This window comes from Belonocnema kinseyi, chromosome 4 (assembly GCF_010883055.1).
Source record: "Belonocnema kinseyi isolate 2016_QV_RU_SX_M_011 chromosome 4, B_treatae_v1, whole genome shotgun sequence".
In the NCBI taxonomy this organism is placed as follows: Eukaryota; Metazoa; Arthropoda; class Insecta; order Hymenoptera; family Cynipidae; genus Belonocnema; species Belonocnema kinseyi.
In genome coordinates, this window is record NC_046660.1 from 146,214,403 (window position 1) to 146,228,321 (window position 13,919).

The 13,919-nt window shown below is 33.8% G+C and overlaps 1 protein-coding gene across 1 annotated transcript in view; it reads left to right on the forward strand.

The window, feature by feature from the left end:
• Positions 1–13,919, forward strand: part of LOC117171152 (protein farnesyltransferase subunit beta) — a 114,894-nt gene that overhangs the window by 30,413 nt on the left and 70,562 nt on the right. The window contains exon 4 of the mRNA XM_033358205.1: positions 13,211–13,511. Within this exon, the coding sequence (XP_033214096.1) occupies positions 13,211–13,511 (301 nt within the window). The remainder of the gene's footprint in view (positions 1–13,210; positions 13,512–13,919) is intronic.

A 13,919-nucleotide genomic window follows, 5' to 3' on the forward strand; every position in this document is an offset into this window, starting at 1 on the left:
ATTTTAATGTCATTTTAATCAAATTTGAAGCAAATTTTCACTTTTCGCGATTTTCTGCCTTTTCATGGCCGTATGGTGGGTTGAAATTTTTGTAAAAAAAAATCAAAACATGGTTTTCGATGTATTTTTTCTCGTAGGATTCGATTCTGAAGTCAAAAAAATAAAATTTTTATTTATTTTTTTTTTTATTTAAAAAAAAACCATAAAAAACCGTAAAAAATGAGGTTTTTCGAGCAAAACCCCCTAAAAAAGTAGCTGCACCCTACTTTTTTATTGCAAATTCGGATTCAGCGTCGAAAAATACATAAGAATATATAGGTCTGGTCAATTGCACAGACACTTTTGTTTTTTTTTTGGGCCTGTGTTATGTTTTAATACCCTCAAGACACTGTTTTGAGACATTCCGGTGTCACGGCTTAGCTGTCAAGTACTAACATGGGGGCCATGATCGGTTGCGGCTAATATCGCAATTTCATTATTAACTCCATTAACAATTTTTCGACGATTCCTTTCTTTCAGTTGTAGACTTCCGTCAGTGATGAATTTGTTGACCGCCCGGTAAAAAGAAGCGGAAAATGTTGAGCATAAGCAGTGACTGCATGCTCGATATTCCTGCCACTTTCTCCATGAATGAGAATCATTTCAATTTTCTCTTGTACAGATAAAACCTCAGTTGTAAAAGTATTGAGGTCAAGTAAGGAGGGAATACAACGACAACCAATCAAAGGCAAAAGAACGTAAACAGTAAATCAAAACAACCAAAATCAAAGAATGTGAGAAATTATCTATGTTATGGGTCTCAGGCCAGGTTAGTCTAAGATGCATCGTAAGTTCTGGTCCAGTATTATTTGTTTCGAGGCAAGGGAAAGACGTATTGTGCCCAAATGACCCAAAAAGACTTTCACAGCGGCTGCGCGTTATGAGAAAGTTAAAGGATTTTGTAAGGAAGTGGATGAAGCAGTATAAGCCCCACCTATAATTTGCGGCGAGCTCAAAAAGTTTTGTCAATAAAGCTGAAGACGATTCAACGCCGTTTGAGATCTGTCATCTACGGATAGAGGAGCACAGATGTGATATCGTTTTAGGTATGGGTTCGTACACCACGTAAGTGATCTGTAAACGGTCTACCATTCGTCTAACGTAGGGTTATGCATCCGTTCAAGTCTACAGAGAAATGGTTTGGACAAAGAAATAGAGAATGGATACTTCAGGAAGACAGTGGCACCTCAGCCGCCTTGTGAAGTCTTGAACTGGCTATCAAAATCCCCAGATGCAAATCACATAGAAAATGTGTGGTGTACATTGTACAATGAAGCGTAAGCGTCGCGGAAAGCATGTCTTCAACATCAAACAGCTGGCTCGACACGTGCGTGACGTTTGGACATCCTTACTCTGCACTATGGCCGAAAGTTTAGTGGAAAGTATGCCCAGACGCTGTTAAGCTATAAACGACAGTCCTGAATAGCCAGATACATCGTAGCGCAGGAGAAAGCTCCTTTTTTCATTCAGCAAAACCTACAGCCTTCAATTCGGTCGCGATTTTCAATTTTTTAAATTAAAGTGTGCGGAGGTCTAAGACGCACTTAGGTATAATCTATTTACATTTTAATTGATTTTTTTATAACATCTTTACTCAAAGTATGAAAAAATCGAATTTCTTTACCACCACATTATTAATTCTATAATAACGGTTCGCATATTATTAAAATCATCCTAAATGAACGCAGGAGTACTCCCACAATTCAAATAATTTGATTGTTTGAATGTTTTCATTAAAATACAGATGTTACGTTAACAAATACCCCACATTATAATTTATGTTGAAACATATGTGTTCTTCCATGAAAATGCTTTAAATTATTGTAAGCGTAAATAAGTAAGTAAGTAAGTGAGATTAAGTAAGTTCTGCTTTGTGACATAGTAACAAAAGCATAGTTTTCGTTCAGAATTAATTTGTTATGATACAAAAACAAGCATATTACTTTTTTTTATCTTGAGTGATAATTGTCGAATGAAAAATTTGTCGGCCGCGTCAAATTGAATACGAAGGTATGTTTTATTTTACGTTTTGGCCAGCTTTTTTTATCGATATATTGCCCCGAGTGGACTATACTTTAACGTGGTTTTGAGCGCTTAACGAGTTGTTACATCCGTCACCTTAATTGCTTTAACCAAAGATTTGAATTAATTTATTTAATATTTAATTAATGGACAGATGTTAAATCTAGGCTTTTTTACGTCCGGGAATAATGATTAAGAACTTTCTTGAATATAATTAAGGAATCTAATTTCAGAAAAAAAACCTAAAAAATATTGTCATTGATTTTGAAAAATCAAGATTATAAAAATATAAAATTAATTAAACATAGAATAGATAATAATATGCATAATAATGTGATTGACACTGATCCTTCGCTAACAAATCTTTAAGATACTACAATTTATCATTCAGTCATTGATACTCTTAGATTAGGCGCAAAATTTAGCCACGAATTACTTACCAGGAAAACATGTAGAAATTTTTAAAATCGTTAAGTACATAAAAGCACTTACATAAAATTTCCGATGAATCAGATGAAGAATTCAGGCATAACAAACTTTCAATCACGAAAAATTATTTATAAAAAATCAAAAATATTGCAGTTGATAGGACGATAGCTGCAGGGTTAAAAAATACCAAAGTATTGTTACAAATAATAAAGAGCTATTGGTAAACGTGCCAATAAAGCCCATGTCACAGTAGTGATAGTAATTCAATATTACAAAAACGAGGTGAATTTTATGCTCAATGATAACAAAGACTTATGAAAAAATGATACGGTTCAATTATAAGAATTACAAAAAGAAACATTGAAGTTAATCCATGAGCGGAGAACAAAAGGTAATCATGGAGAAAAAATTATTCGAGCAGATTTAATAACTGAAAATACAAACATTGTTAGAATTTATGGGCTGCGAAAAATTCACAAAATAAATTATCCACTAGTACTTGTAGTTTCATGCATGAACGCTCCTACTTATTTTTTGGCCATGACACGAAACAGAATTCTTTCTAAATCCTCACTTAAACCGACATGTTTTATCAAAAATGCAATATACTTCAAATAATCAGTAATTAAAAACAAAATTCTGAATATCATGTTTTTTTCAACTGATGATTCATCAAATATCACTAACATTTCTTTAGATTTGGTTCTTAAAGGAATTGAAAAAAGATGGAACAATATAAAAAAAAACACAGAAATCCCATTAAACAAATTTAAAGTTGGTATACAATTTTTACTGGAGGTAAGATTTTTCTAGATTGAAAACTCTTTTTATAAACAAACATATTGAACCCCGATGGGTTCTCCAATTTCAGGGATATTGGCTGATATCGTAATGCAGGATTTAAAAGTAAAAATTTTAAACAAATTAAAATTCAAAATGCCAATTTATTACAGATACGTAGACGATTCTTTTTTGATCATCGCAAGTTATAAAATTGATCAAACTATTCAAAAATTTAATTCATCTCACACCCGACTCTAATGTACACATGAACTTGACAAGAACAATAAAATTAATTTTTTGAATGTTGAAATTTTAGAGATGATAATGGCAATTTAAAAATAAATTGGTATTGAAAAAGCACATATTAAGATGGACTCTTATATTTTTATTCTAACCATCCGATAGAACATAAAATAGGAATAATAAAAAACGTGGTAGTATATTCTGCAATTACACTATGAGAAAAAAATTCTTCATGATAAAAATCTAAACATTTTACGAGAACTCTTTTACTATAATGTTTATCTCAAAGAATTTGTTGAAAACCATATTACAAAGATATACAAAATATGTTAGCAAAGTAGAATGCAAACAAACCCAGATAATAATAATTAACAGATAAGAGCGAATAAAAAGAAAATTAATTATATAAATTTCAATGGAGACATTTTAGAAAATATAAAACGGTTCTTAAATTATTACAACATTAAAGCAGTATTCCGGATTGGCTTTAAATATTGAAAATTTTGAAAAAAAAAACATTTAAAGCCAATGTAACGTAGTATACATAGACTGAGATGCCAATGTGGTAAATCCTATGTTGAACAAATCAAACAACCTATAAGAATGAGAAGAATAGAGCATCATAATTATATGAACCTCAAATACCATACAGTCATTTGCAACCAATTAAATACGACAATGTTGGTAGTAATTTTACCGATTGAGATAACTTTGAAGTATTGCGTCAAGAACCGAATTATTTAAAAAATTTTTTTTGTAGAAATGGTTTTTATTTTTAAAAAACGTGACAAAAGTATAAACAAAATTACTGACTGCGATCCTTACAACCCCGCATAGTTATGATTTTAGACTTTCTATCACAGCCTTTATGTCTTATGTAAAAAGTGAAAAATTATGAAAAAACAAATATTTTTAAATTGTAAAACAACAATTATAACCTTTCATGCTCTAATACAATGATATTACTGCCAAATATCATAAATAAATTAGTAAATTTATTTTAAGATACTGTCAACGTGTCTGTTGAATACTAGCATTGCTACATGCTTGTAATCACGTTGCGAATATGTATTCAGTGTTAGAAAACTTTTCGGGAACGTAAGTTTACGGACTTGCGCTCTAAATATGAGAAATATCTATTATATAAGTTATAGCTTATAATAATTATCATGCCCTTTTATATCCATATGTTGTACGCCTGATGAGGGTAATGGTACGTTACCAGAAGGCTGCAACTTAGCATTTTCTAGAAAATTGTTTATAACCGTTATAATTGTTAAAATTTCATACAAATTGTCACAGGCGATAACCCTCACAAAAATTGACAGTATTTCTAGGTAAGAACAAATTTTGTTCAATACAAAATTAGAATATTTTTTAAATATATGGGGATTCCGTGATACTTGGAATTGAATAATAACAATTGTTCATTCATAATTTTATGTTTAAATAGTGACTGCAAATCTCTCACAAATTTTGAAGCAGATGCAGTGCAAACTAATTATTTTCCAAGCCAACGTTTTATATTTACTTCTTTCATTTATTATACAACAATTGATACTATCAAATCCTTTGCAAACTTCACTTCGAATATCATACCTTTGATGGAACACTGTCTCAATAATACTTACTTGCATTTCGATATCTAATTCTTCGATAAAACCTCAGAAGCAGCAATGGGATCTCCAATTTTACCTGTAATAGCCAAAATCATTACAAACATCTATAAACTGAAATCTTTAGCCAATCCAAGCTTAAAACGGAATTTTGGTTCCGTTACGCTAACGACGCTTTTGCACATTTGGAAACAATTACTAGATGAACTACACAAACTTTCCGATTTCATCCATCTATTACACCCTAATATCCAGTTCACCATGGAAATTGAACAAAATGGAAAACTGTCTTTCTTGGACGTACTAGTTTACAAAAGGTCTGATAACACATTAGGGCATGAAGTTTACAGAAAGCACAGCCATACAAAATTATACCTACATACCTCCTCCCAGCACGACTCATCTCTAAAACAATCGGTATGAACTCCTTTGTACAAGGTTGGCCATATTCGACGAAAAGATTTGGCAACACTGTAACTTTTGACAGAGATGACAGATTGAGTAATGACGTGGCGCCTTTGAAGCATCAGTCTAAGTAGATTTTTGCCATGGAGCAGTACACTCCACGCGAACGCTCTCAGATTGTAGAAATTTACATTCAACAAAACAAGTCAATTGTGAAAACTCAACGTGCATGGAGAAAAATAAATAAAGTGAAAACTGCGCCTTCTGCGATTATATTGTATCGTTTGTATGAAAAATTTTCATCATGTGAGGCACTTACTAATCTCAAGCGTCCAAATAAAAAGCGACCAAGGCGATCGGATGAAAATATTGCGCTCGTACGGGCCAGTTTTCTGAACACTCCATGCACGTTGAGTTTTCACAATTAACTTGTTTTGTTGAATGTAAATTTCAACAATCTGAGAGCGTTCGCGTGGAGTGTACTGCTCCATGGCAAAAATCTCCTTAGACTGATGCTTCAAACGCGCTACGTCATTACTTGATCTGTCATCTCTGTCAAAAGTTACAGTGTTGCGAAATCTTTTCGTCGAATATGGCCAACCCTGTATACAGAGCTGACTTCTTAACAGATAAACAAAACTTAAAGAAGGAATTGCAGAACGTTAAACAAATACAAATACAGAACGATAACACAAACAAAGAAAGCGATAAAGCAATGAGAAAATATACTTTAAAAAATGACAAGTCAACACAACCTACGAAAAAAAGAGAGAGAGAAACGACCACCACCCTACCCTAAATCCAAGGTGTCACAGAACAAGTAGGAATAATTGCCGACAAACACAACATCCAAATTATGTTTAAACTACCTGTGAAAATAGGAGAGCTTCTAAACAGCCTTAAAGAAAAAAATTGAACTTGCAGTGATCCGAGAGTATATAAAATCCCTTGCTCGTTTGGCAAACTTTATATTGGAGAACCCGGGAGAGAGCTGAGCCAACGTATAAAGGAACAGAACATAGCATTTCATTTGACAAAACAGCCGTCATCGTAAAATCACAATATTTTTCCAGGAAAAAATAAAGAAGGAATTAAGAACTTAGAACGCCCTAATAACATCAATGGGGGCAATGGATATAATACTAAACCGATTTGGCTTTCCTTCTCCCCGGTTTTTTTTTTCAAAATACCTGATTGGCCAATCAGGACAACATAACCTTAAGATTCTTAGTTTTGCACAAGATTGAAGCCGAAACACCTCCTTTTTATTATCCTTTTACTTGGTTGCAAAAATTACGGCGAAAAATTAGGATTTAAAGTTAACGGATTTAAATAAATAACTTATGATATTTGATCTTTTGTTCCAACATGTTTTTATATTTTCCAAGTTGTATGTTAACATAATACTAAACTAGACCGTCACGCCGCACAGTAGGATGAAATCAAAAAATGAGATTCAAAATAACATTCGTTTTTTTCGCAACCAGCCTCAAAGTATGTTGCCAGTAATGTTATTATATGGTATGTAATGGTATTGTATGTAAGGATCTCGAGAACTTCAGGATCTAGAATACTATCAAAATGCTTCCAGTCTTTTTTTATATATGCTAAGTAAGCGTTAGAGGAGGTCAATAATTTGTGAATCAGATCCATACTCGTTGCTAGTCGGCTGTATTTCCGGGTAGAAAACTAAAGAAATCGTTTGAAATCCTTATGCCGTGCCTCTTGGCCTTCTTCCAATAATAAACTAATAGGAATTAGAAACCATTCGATGATCTTTGCACCATGCAAGAGAATCTTATGTACAGATGATGGCATATAAAACTGCCTGTAGAGCTCCAATAGCGTACGATTCATATTTCACAACATTGATTTTACGGCCACAAGAAAGAACTTGAAAATTAATTATTAGTCTTTGTCTTATACGAGCATCAACGCCTGTAATCTTTGATGTTAGTTTATGATCCCGGAAAAATCGTCGAGCTGTATTTTCAATCGTTAGAAGTTCCTCCACCATGCTTAGTTTCGTTTATTGTCAAACGCATTTCTCTCCAGAAACCTTCCTGGATCCTCTTTTTTGCAGCTTTTATGATGGTGTTTCGTTCTACTGTTTTTTCTTCTCTATTTAAAAAATTGAAGTCATAAGCTTAATTTTAAATAAGACTCACTCATAAACATAACTGGCGACATCATTTATTAAAAATTAGGGCAAAAATGTATTTTTGCGATCGTTAAATGCCTAAGTTGTGATTTTTTGTATAATTTATTCATAAATTTAATAAAAAATATCGAATAATAATTTTCCCTCATTACACATCGGTGGTGACAAAATTTGTTTAAAATGAGAAGAAAAAACGATTTCTTTCTGACTTTAAATGTTCACACTTCTTTTATATTTCTTTTTATATAATTTCTTTATACAATTAATAAAAAATATCGTATTATAATTTCCCATCATTAAACATCACTGGCGATATAATTTGAGGAAAATTAAGAGAAAAAACGATTTCTTTCTGCCTTTAAATGTCCACACTAGACATTTGTTTATATAATATACATAGGTGTAGACTATTTGTTAATTTAATATGTTTATAAAAATTAACTTAACAATGTCATAATTTTTTCTTTCAACTGCCCCCATACTGGCAATGAAGCTCATGGAAAATATGTTTTAACGATGATAAACAAGAAATACGAAAAAATCTACTTTTTCTTAACTCTTTGCATTAACATACAAGTTTAAACCAAAAAAATAAATAAATAAATATCAAACCACATCAATCTCTTTAAAATTTAATGCTGAATTTTTCTAAAAAAAATTGTTAATCGGTTGAGAACTTCCAGGTTTAAGTTATTTTGAACCTAATTTTTTTATTTCATTTCAGTGCGCGCCGCCCCGGTGCCTCCGAGAAGTACAGAAGGCGGCGCACCGCTCGCCACCGATCAGAATTGCTCAAATCTCCGCCGCCGGTCAAAATTTTGTCGTCGCAAACCTCTAGTTAATGTACAAGAATGTTATCTTTAACTCAACATTTTGCGGTTTTTTCTCGTCCAGTAGTTAAGTTTCAAAGGCAGGTAAAAGGACTTTCGACCCAGAACATATTTGTCCACCTCGTGTGATAGCGACGTACATCCAAAGGCACAATGCGACACTATTTAAATAAAGTAGATTTCAATTAACAGATAAAAAAAAATATGCGCTAAAAACTCTCCGCCAAAGGCTCTTTGGGAAATAAAGTGAATTGTCGAAAACGAGAAGTGTCGCATATACTGGTATTTTACGTCCTTGACAAATGTTTCTGTCAAGCACTCTAGGCCTGGCACAGTTCTCCTTGACTTCGAGAAACGAACGTTGTTCGTTATCGAATAGCCTTGACGCCAATAACCTGAAAAGCAACTCCGTCTGTCAACAACATTTTAAGACACTTCAGCGAAAAATTCAGGAGAAGGTATGCATTGGGTTGCTCCGTGTCCTCAGGGTGCACGATACTTTTCCCGGATCATCTTATTGACACACAATGAGAGGTCTACGAAACCCTCGTGTATCTTGAAGACAGGGAGCAACCCAAGACTGATAGATATATGCATCCATCTCGCAAGTGCCTTAGCATATTTTTGACACGTGATTTAACTTTGAGGTTACGAATCAGTAATAGTTTCGCATCACCGAGAGCACTGATTTTAACTCAAACAAACGTGTAACAGGCTGCTGAGAAAACCTGCTAATGGACATGTGCGTCTGCAAAGACGCTCTTGGAGGTGCGTAACTATCACTGATTTATAACCTCAAAACCATGCGTACGTGACAAAAACATGCCAAGGAACTTGCGAGGTAGATGCAGAAATCTATCATTCTTGGGTCGCTTCGTTTCCTCCAGGCACACGTGAATATCGTAAGCCCTTCTTTGTGATTTCATTTTGCCTTGTGGTCACCCATCTCATCGTCATCAGACGTGATCATAGGTGCGATCCCGTGGTTCTACTGGGGTCAGGGTTATTGTCATAGATAACATTTATTAGGGCTCTTTTTACGAATGTAATATTGCTCTATAACATTTACTCAAGCACTTTAGTGTCCTGTAGGGTGGAGCGAAAAATTAAAATTTTGTGATAGGCTTTGTGGTGGGTGGGGGGAGGCTAAAAACTTTCCATTGCCCTCCAATAAGAAGCCCTCAAAAGGTTTTTGCCATCAACCAATATCTTCTTGCAGTCGGATGCCAACGAAAATTTGGACTTTATGCGTAATAAAAGTGGCATTGAAATATATTTTTTTGCTTAGTTCAGATTATTAAAAAATCATTGGAAATAGTAAATAAAGGTGCTAAAAGTTGAAATATGGTTTTATCTTGGTAAAATGACCAAGCTATGTAGGGGCAGGGGATAGAGCTTATTTTTCAATGATTTTATTATTATTTAGAAGAGTTGGGACAAATGATAATGATATTCTTCCAACCATAGCTTTAGGGGAAAATATGACAATAAAGTTGATGGTGGCAGTATAAGGAAATGCGCAATATTAAAATTATTTTGCATAGTAGAACGGGATAAATCTTGTGCTCTATGTATTTACAGCTATTTTTTTCCTACGTGTGTAAATGAATTTGCATTTTTTATTCTACTTACCACTTCTATTTAAAATTGAAAATAGTTTTTAGCATAATAATATAAAAATCATGCATTCATAGCCTCAGGTGTCTTTTGATTTGTACTGCTTTTTCGTGTGGAAAAAATAAATTTGATTTCTATCCCCACAGCAAGATGCGAATGTATTCATTCCTCTTCTCAGGACCACACACTTGTTAAGAAATTGCGGTCTCTAGTTTGACACAGCGTTCAACCGCGGGTGTATGGCAAAGATAGCTGAAAAGATATTCGTCTCCTAGTTAATAATCCTTTACAAAAGTTTGAAGATCTTTAGAAGGGATTCCCATCAGCAGTGATGGTTCTGTCTTTTTCCATTCATCCCAATTAATCATTTCGGTATAGTTGTTGGCTTCGAAGTTTATTTTATAGATTTTAAATTTGCGACGTGATCCTTGCAATGTTTCCCTTACTTTTAGAATACAGGTATCAGCTAGTTCACGCGCACACCTTTCAAGGCAATGAAGCATTTAGACTAGAATGTTTTCTCGAGGGGCAAAATAAGCGTTTTGTTGGGTTACTTTTTTCACAATAGCTTTTGGTTTTTCGAAAACCAGAATCTGACGTCCAAGAGGTCCAGTTGGTGTCTCTGCATTAGATGTGGAAGCATCCAGAGTTTCAATGAGTTAGGCACACAAGCCACTGAAGTGTTCTTTACAATTTCATATCGAAGCGCCAAATAATCCCATTGTGTTTTTCTGTGTTTGTCCCATCGCAACCTATCGCAACTAATTGATCCAGTTTTATTTTATTGGTATCCAGGTGTTAAAAAATTGTATTGTAAATGTTTAATGTTGTCTTAGGTTTTTCGACAGTTTCATGATCCACATGTTCATTATCGTGCTCTTGAATAAGAAATACATGCTCTTTCCTGATAGTTCTTTAACTTTTGATATTTTTCTCATCAACTTCTATCAACAAGGTCTTATATTCTCTTCCAAAGGAAAATAAGCTTTTCAAAGTCTCAAAATTTGAACTATCCTCATCTTGTATTATTTGACTCAACTTTTCTTTCTGTCTTCTTACTTTGTTCCTTTCAATTACTTAAAACATAACTTCAGATGCTATAAATTCGATATCTTATAATAAAAGGTTTGCAAAGGCAGCAGCTCCTATATCGGAAACATTATATCTGGAATAAGCGCCCTCAACTTTATGTAGAGACATTTTATTTTAATTCGACGATGATTCTGGATCTGGAATTCTCCAACTAGACAGAGAAACGTCTAGATCATGAACTTCATCAATAGAGCCATTAACTCTCTCGTCAGCTGTCTTTTCATCTATATTATCACTAACCTTACCTTCACTTTGGATGACAAAAATACGCTTTTTAAACCTCTCAGCCCTCACCAATTTTTTTAGTTTTCTTGATCTCAGCGTTTCTTTAGTTTTGATCTCGGTCTCTCCAATAGTTATCTTCTGCATAGTCCTTTGATCATTCAGAAATTTTCTTTCAAATACAGGAACTTTCATCAAATTTTTCGTAACGAAGTTTTGCAATATCCTTAAATTAGCAGTCAGCAATCTCAAATAATACATTAATATTTACATCTTTGAACATCGTATAAATTACTTTTACTTCCTATTTGTCAATATAGAACTTACGCTTTAACACTTTCGTGTACTTATCATCAAGAAGATCAATTAATTCACGAATTCTTTATTTACTTGCTACTGGTATAACAGCAGCCTCCCACATTTCAATCATTTTACTTACCACTTTATCTCCAATATTTGCATTCGATGGATTATAAACATTAAATGTTTCACTATGACAATCCAAATAATATTCAGTAATACCTCTTGCTTATTAGGTAGTTTCTCGCCGGATAAGGTATTTGAAAAATGTCACAATTCTCCGTAAATTGGACAAAAGTGGCTCATTTTCTTATCCTTTCATTGGGCGCGACCTGTAATTTCCCTCGAGTGAGCGCTTGTTGTAAATTTTACGTCATTCGGATTTATCCAAGTTAACGAAACAATTCCAAAGTGCTTCCATGTGAAACAACCACAAAATTCCAAAATTCCAAAGTGTGTTGATGTGAAACAGACATAAAATTGTTTATTTGAAAATAGTCGCACAAGTCACCTTCAAAAGACCATGTTTTGTTCCCAAACCATCAATAATATTCGACCATTCCTTGACATTTAACTGTATCACTTTTAACGAAACAATTCCAAAATTTCGTCATGTACAACATCCGCAAAATTTTCAAATGAAAAATAGTCAAAAGCCCCACCTTTAAAAAAATCCCATATTATGTTTCCAACCCCACAATAATATTCCACAACCCTCCAAAACAACCCCTAATTTATTTAGCATACGCTTCTGCCATATTGGATCCGCCATTTTGTTTTATAAATTTTTTAAATCAGATTCGTATTCAGTGACCCCCAAAACCACCGATTAACATAATTTGGCCCTTTTTATACTTTCGGCCAGCCTTTCGTGATTCGGTCGCTATGTGGATCAATATAGATGTGGAAAAATCAGATAAAATAGTATAGGATACGTAATATACTTACACATAAAGACGCTTATAACAAACAATTTTTTGCAAAATCGTCTGTCTAGAATTCACAAAGAGACTGAAAAAATGTCATTCATTTCTCACAACGCTTCTAAATTCCAATAAAATGATTGAAGAATAAGCTTCCCCCCCCCCCCCCCCCCCCCCCCCCCCCCGTCCAACTGAAACGTAGCCAATTCAATAAAAATTTACAATATTTTAACTCTTAGTACCTTCATTTAATATTTTCGAAGATTTTTGATCCATTTGAAATAAGCAGAACATATATTTAAATTCTACGTTTATGCCGCGTAAAGTGCAAATACTGCATTATAATGAAGATATTGGGTCATAAAAAAAACCTTTTGAGGAGTTCCTTTTGGAGGGCAATGACAATATTTGAGCCCTCTCTCCGCAAAGCCTATTTAAACATTTTCCTTTTTCGCTTCACCCTAGTGTCGTATGACTACAAACGTATGGCGGTTGTGGGTATCATTTTTTATAAGTATACTTTTACAGGAGAGAACTTGCTCGTTTCCTTACATCCTTGCTTCGCAAAGATGGCAGTTTCAGTATGCATTCTGGCGGTGAAGCAGACATAAGAGGAGTATACTGTGCTGTAGCGGTTGCAAAACTAACAAATATCTTTACACCTGAAATGTTTGGCGAGACAGAAAAATGGATACAGAAATGCCAAACGTGGGAAGGTGGATTTGGTGGATGTCCTGGCATGGAGGCACATGGAGGATATGCGTTTTGCGGATTAGCTTCACTGGTTTTATTAGGAAAAACTGATGCTTGTGATTTGCCCTCGTTACTTGTAAGTATACTTACTCAAAATTGTTACACACTGTACAGCGCTTCATTTTTTTCCAGCGATTTTCTCTGAATAATTCCGACTGCTAAAATAATGGCTAATACAAACCAGAACCTCAAGCACTAAAATATTGTTTGCAATTTACTTAAAGTAAAGTTTTGTACATTTTTGTTAAACCTAAATCCAAATGAAAGCCAAAGTGGCTCCGAAATGGAATTTACTGTTCACAACAGTCTATAATATTTTGTTTTCATCCGATTTACAATATTCTTATTTCAAATCGAATTAGTTTCATTTCTGTTTATTTATTTAATTAACGCGAAGTGTAAATTAAAACAAATTTTGCACATTTTATTCTTTTACTCTTTAGGGCCCCATAAGAGGCAGAAAGTCACAAGCGATCTGTTGGGG